The 6022-nt window shown below is 36.1% G+C and overlaps 1 protein-coding gene across 2 annotated transcripts; it reads left to right on the forward strand.

The window, feature by feature from the left end:
- The first annotated feature begins 666 nt into the window (after positions 1-666).
- Positions 667-5424, forward strand: LOC136824020 (uncharacterized). Of its 2 annotated transcripts, none has more exons than XM_067080180.1 (6): positions 667-807; positions 1248-1278; positions 1855-1965; positions 2303-2356; positions 3365-3391; positions 5202-5424. In XM_067080180.1, exons 2-6 carry the CDS (start codon positions 1260-1262, stop codon positions 5390-5392), a joined length of 402 nt encoding a protein of 133 aa, XP_066936281.1. In that variant the 5' UTR covers positions 667-807; positions 1248-1259; the 3' UTR covers positions 5393-5424. The 2 variants fall into 2 exon arrangements, with proteins under 2 accessions (XP_066936281.1, XP_066936280.1); XM_067080179.1 differs by having other exon boundaries at positions 668-807; positions 1243-1278.
- Positions 5425-6022: the final 598 nt, after the last annotated feature.

The raw sequence follows: 6022 nt of genomic DNA on the forward strand, positions 1-6022 counted from the left end.
CGTCACGTGCCCAATATTCTCCAACCCTAATACCCCCTCCCCTGATAATGCACGCAATTTCAAAGCAGCATATTCGATGCCAAAAACGTGTTCAGCTAGAAATAATGAGGCTTACAAAAACCCAAGCTCTGGTTTTCTTTTGCCACCACCACTGAATCCCGTACGATGCAATAATTTGATTGGTTGACAGTCTGATGGTATGATTCACAGGTGTCAGAATTCAAATGATTTAAAGGTTTTGTTTTTAAATAAGAGTGATGTCGTTTGCTTACTCGTCAATTTCAATTTACAAGCTTTTCTGAGCTTTTTTATATCGACACGAATTTGGAGCAAGATTGGTCGGAAAGAGGAAAAGAAAAATATTTTGCTTATATCAGCATAATATAACAATAGGCAGACACTGTTCTGATATGAAATATGTGTCTAATATGAAACGGGAGCACTTATGTAAAAATAAAACCATCCAGTCTTAGTCAGGCTAAAGTTCAAACAAGTATAACGAGTAAAAATCTTGGAAGAAACATCTTGGATCGTTGTCAGTTATGCTTTCCTAAGGCGAGACGTTTGAAGCCATACGAAGGAGATTCGAAGTTTTGTCAACTAGAACATCTTTTCATTATGCGTAGTACCACCTTAAAAATGCTGGTGTTTCGCTGTGCCCTGTCAAGCTGTGGTATTCAATATTGCAACCACGCATTGTTTCTAAGCGAAGACAAAGAAGTTTTTTGACAATTTTTTTGACGACGAATAAAATCTATTTGGAAATCTACTAATCAAGAGACAGGAGCTGACATCAATTTGGAAAAGGTATCAATTTTAAAGTTTTGTTATTTCCTTGGAGGTAAATTTGAGTTGAATTGGGATATCAGGCACCTGATTTTTATGTTTTCTTGCCTGCGATTGATAGTTGAAACCGTTTCGAACTGTTTTGCTTTGCTTTGTAACGTCTTCTTTTTAAAAATTTTTGAATTTCGACATGCACACTTGTTTCGAAACCCTCGAAACCATTTCGCTTTGCTATATGGAACCGTAACGTCTGAACATGGTCTTAGTAGAGAGGGTAAAGTAAAATAGCCATGAATGCTACTCCTTGCTCGTACCCTGCATTCGCCATAATAATTTCTTTCCCCATTCGTTTTCCTTTTCTATAAACACTAGGATTGTGTTACATTAATTCTTAGGAGTAACAATTGCTTACCAAAGTTCTGAAACTTACAATCTCACATATTTTTCTTTTTATAGAATAGATTTTGGACACAATGAGGCTAACCCTATTATGTAAGTATACCAGCTTTAATTTTAAGCCTGATTCCTACATTTCTTTAATAAAAAAGTTGTTCGTTGACTCCTTCTTAATTTTCAAATTAATTATAACCCGCAAAGGTTACTAAGTAACAGTAAAATCCCTCGTAAAATCCAATAATCAAATATGACCAATCACTGTAATATCTGTCAAGACGTCTGATACCGACTGCTTGACCCCCTGGTTATTTTAGTGGGCCAAAGGGTCAGATTCCTGCTAATTTTTATACTAACGTTGCTGAAGCCATCGCCATAAAAAATAGGAGATATCAAATAATTAGCAATCGGTTTTCCATTGCCAGGTTTCCGGGCTAACATCTATTTTCTCTTTTGTTTCCAGTGCAAGAGATTATTTTTGAAACTAATTATATGACCGACTTCATTTAGATTGCGCTTTATTATCCTTCGGCGGGTATTATTTTGTTATATCCCACTTCTTGATTATGTAATACCCCGCTTCCGCCCAAAATTTCTTATGTGCTCACTGTCCTGCCGCCCCGCCACAAACAAGAAGCAGTTTACAGTATTTTTTTTCTTTTGCATTTCATTTAGTTGTATGTCTGTTCGGTTTGGTATTGGTAGAATTGAACCACGGATACAAAACAGATCATAAAGAGGATGCAAAAGCTGTAACGAGCGAAAATGAAGATGCTTTTGAAAACGGTAAGTAAGATTGAACCCAATCTCCGACCAAGAATATAGAACGCAATTTTGTTGTCACACATATAAGACCCCGGAATGGATAGCTGTCTGGGGCTTACGAGTTAGTTCATCTAATGTTTCCAGCTCACCCAAATAGAGACTTATACGCATGCGTAATTTATCGTTCTTTAAACCGCTAGTTCGTTCTTTGATAGTTAGGGTTAGGGTTATGGTTGTCGTTTTTTAATAGTTATATTTGTCGTTCTTCTTAGATGGTATGGAAACGTTAGATGAATAGTTTCTCACAGACTATTTCTTTGAATTATTTTTCACGTGACTTTTTATTCTTTTTTTATAGAAATTATAAATGATATCGAACTTGATGAAGACTTTGATGAAGAAGAGGAGCTGAGTAAACATTTTTTCTTTATTGTTTTTTTCAACGTAGCCAGAATGGCAACATTTCAAGGTAGTTGTGTCACACCAGGTCACACCCACAGTGAAACTTTGGGGAGGAGAAATACCTATCGAAATCCTAAAAGGGAATAGAAATTCTATTTTGGGTTGTCTTTTTTTCCCATTAAATTTTAAATGAGGATGAAGTCAATTTTCTAATGGAGCTGAAATTTGGGTCCCACCGGGTCTTTAGGACATAAAGTTCCTTGATCTGGGGTGGCAGTTGCTTACATTAATAAGCACTCGCGCGTAATAGATACTCAGGATAGGGTAAGGGCCCGTCCACATCGACGGGATCATCCTTCCTTTAAGTCCATTCGCTTTAAGTGTGCACTGAGCCTTGTTTTACCTGTCATTTGACATCAGGTGGCTTCAAGGTACCTCTCTACCAAAATTGGAGTTTCTAACATCAAATAATAAAAAGTTCTTTTTTTTCTTCTTTATTTTTCATCTTCATTTTCTAAAAATTATTTTTCTCAGAAATTATAGTGCTCTGAAATATCTTTTTATCTTAATATTTATTATCGGTATATAATATGTTCGAATTGGATCATTGGTCGGGAAGTGGTAAATAAAAAAGGATCTGTGCACACTTAAAACCTCCTTCTAACAGATCTGGTAGAATTTTTTCAGCCAGCGGAGATAAATCAACGTACTGAAACTCGATGGGGATTGATTTTTCCATATTTTTTATGACTGGGGATTTCAATTCTTTTGTTTTCAAGTCAGAAAATTCAATGGGGATGGGAAAAATAGTTAATATTTTGCAGTGAGGATTGGCTTATTTGATTTTTTTCAGTGGAGATAAGAATTGGAGGATAGTTTTCCACCGGGGACGATATTTTGGCCAATTTTCCCAGCGGGAAGGGGTCTAAGTGGGTCTGTGAGAAGAGGATGTCACTTAAAGCGAATACTTTAGTTCACAGCATGTTTAAAAAACTTTGCTTTTATTTCTTCTTTTCAGGTGACATTGCTATCGAACAGCTTGCAGGTAATTGATGTACACGTTTTTTTTATAAAAGCATCCAAAATTTTTGAAGACTTCGGATGTTTTAAACTTTTTGAGTTTTAATCCTGAAAAGGTTATTTGCCTTTGCAGCGCACAACATTTTTTTTGAATCCCAAAACTTTAAAATAGCGTTAAAGCTTGTTGCTTGAGAGTTAGACAATGGGACAATGGTTTTGATACCATTTGAAAGGTATTTTTTATACTCTTTCTAAAAGCATTCGGTTTATGCCCTTTTAAATCAAGTGGTCAGGAGCCATCGCCATAAGTCAAAAACTTGGTATATGAGCTCATTTTGGACGTTCATATACGTCATTCGGGTCTGAAGGGTTAATATGTTATTATTTTCTTGCTTATTTACTTAATTATTTATTAGCTTTAAAAATTGCTCTATTTCGGCTCTGCGAGGGAGAAAAATACACCTTCCTTCTATGTTGTGACGTAGGTTACGCGGACGAATGAATGTAATGTTGTAAGCAATGAAGTATAAGCCCGAAGGGCTAGAAGTCAATCTTTTTGGTAGGATTTGAACCCGGGGGGGGGCACTCGATTTTGAAAGGACGGTATGTGCCGCGCAAGATCTGCTTTTCAAAATCGTACCCTTACAGTGCAGTTCAATATGGCTGAAAAGGTACCCTTTTAGTGCATTTTCTCTTGATTTACCCAACCCTTATAGTGCACTATATTTCTCAACTGTAAATCTGCGTGTCAGCTGTAATTATTAGACAGTAAAAAACTTTTTCAAACAAACGAGATGTAAAAACCTTTCTTTTTAACAATTATTTTGAATTTGTTTTAAAATTCGACCCTTGCAGTGCAATCTCACAGAAACACCACCCTTAAGCGCGGCACATGACGTAGGCCAGATCATATGAGTGACCCCCCGGGGATTTGAAGCCAACAAATCCTACCAAAGTTGCGCGGTATGGAGCGGCTCGTCTGGTTTTTACACAAATGACAGATTGAAACTAAAATTTACCGCTAAATTTCGAAAAAAATATCAATCGTAAACAAAGGAATTGCTAGATTCAATCTGTCGTCAAAAATGCGGCGCATTTTTTAAGGCTTCACTTTTTCTTGTCTGAGAAAGGTTAGAGATTAAACTCTAGCCCTTCGGGCTTTAAACTCAATGGTTGTAAGTCTGCCCCAGTAAAACAGGAAAAATCTTGTAAGAAGTTTTTTATATTTTACCATATTAATGGATATTGTGTCAAGTGCCAAGGGCTATACTATCCTTTGTCGTGATTAAATAATCTTTAAAAAGCTATCTCTTTACGAGCCATCGAGCCTTATTAAAGGGACATAAAAGTAGTAAAAGGTAAACATTGTGCGAACCACGTGTCATTAAAGAAAACAATTAAAATCACGTATCCAAAAACAAACTTGTAAAACAATTGGACAATCAAAATTAGCCATATTTGGTTTGAAACGTTGAAATTCGTCAGTATTTTTATGTCCCTTTAACCTGGTTGCTTAAAAAAATGTGTACTCTCTCGGGGGAGGGCTCCCTCTTTGCTCTCTTTCATTTCTTTAAAAATCACAAAACCTAGTCGCTTAGTCGTACGTCACAAATTTTGTTGCCATGGTGATATAAAGGAATTATTCGGTATAGAAAATTTCAGAATAAATTATTTAATGGATACGTGTATTGTGTTAATTCGTGTTGTGCTCTTTACGAATTTAATCTAAAGTTTCATCGAAAATCACACATATTAATTCTTCTTTAATATATTGGCCATCGAAGCCTTATTTTCTTATATTTTATTTATTTCTTTGCATTTATTCTTCATTACAGATCCTCAAAGGTCAAGGCGACGCCGACGACGCCGAAGAAGACGACGACGAACCGCCACCGCCACTGGAACATCGACAACCGGAACATCAACTGGAACTGGAACATCAACTGGAACTGGAACATCAACTGGAACTGGAACATCAACTGGAACTGGAGCTGGAACAACAGGTATTCTCCCAATAATTCATTAATTATTGCTTTCCTTCCTTTTTAACCTTTCCAGCGCCCAACATTTTCTTTTTTAGATGTGAAAATTCAAAATTTCAAATCGGCAGCATAAAAGATTGTAACTTGAGAGTTAATATTTTTCTAAGCTATTTTTCATGTGACGTTATAATTACAGTTTTGTGACGTCATCGCAAAAATGACAACTTGAGTTTTTTGTAGCTTTTAGCTTTTCGAGTTAATTAATTTCGAGATTTTTGTGGTGACGTTACTCACTCGTGACGTCGTAAAAACTGGAATTATGACGTCACATTGAAAATAACTCGGAAAGATAACTCGGGAAAGCCAGGCCTCTTATAAATCAAGTGGTCGGGAGTTATAGCCTTAAGTCTGGGACTTGGTATATTAGGATATTCAGAACGTTTATACACGTCTGCCGGGGTTTGAAGGGTTAAATCCTTTTTCAAGTATAAAAGTATAAAATAATAAGGTTCTGAGAAAGTTACTTGATTAGTTACCCAGCTGGCACAAAACGTTGTTTCAACGTTCATCTAACGTTATATGGACGTTATGAACGTTAAATAAACGTTATATGGACGTTATGAACGTTAAATAAACGTTATATGGACGTTATGAACGTTAGATAAACGTTGAAA

The sequence above is a fragment of the Clytia hemisphaerica genome, unplaced genomic scaffold, assembly GCF_902728285.1.
Source record: "Clytia hemisphaerica strain Z4C2 unplaced genomic scaffold, Clytia hemisphaerica genome assembly, whole genome shotgun sequence".
Lineage (NCBI taxonomy): Eukaryota > Metazoa > Cnidaria > Hydrozoa > Leptothecata > Clytiidae > Clytia > Clytia hemisphaerica.

Bases quoted from the DNA above. Each gene is read 5' to 3' on its own strand.
- LOC136824020 (XM_067080180.1), top strand. The intron at 1,966-2,302 runs GTAAGTAAGATT...CTTTTTTTATAG, and splicing joins TGAAGATGCTTTTGAAAACG to AAATTATAAATGATATCGAA. The intron at 3,392-5,201 runs GTAATTGATGTA...TCTTCATTACAG, and splicing joins TGCTATCGAACAGCTTGCAG to ATCCTCAAAGGTCAAGGCGA.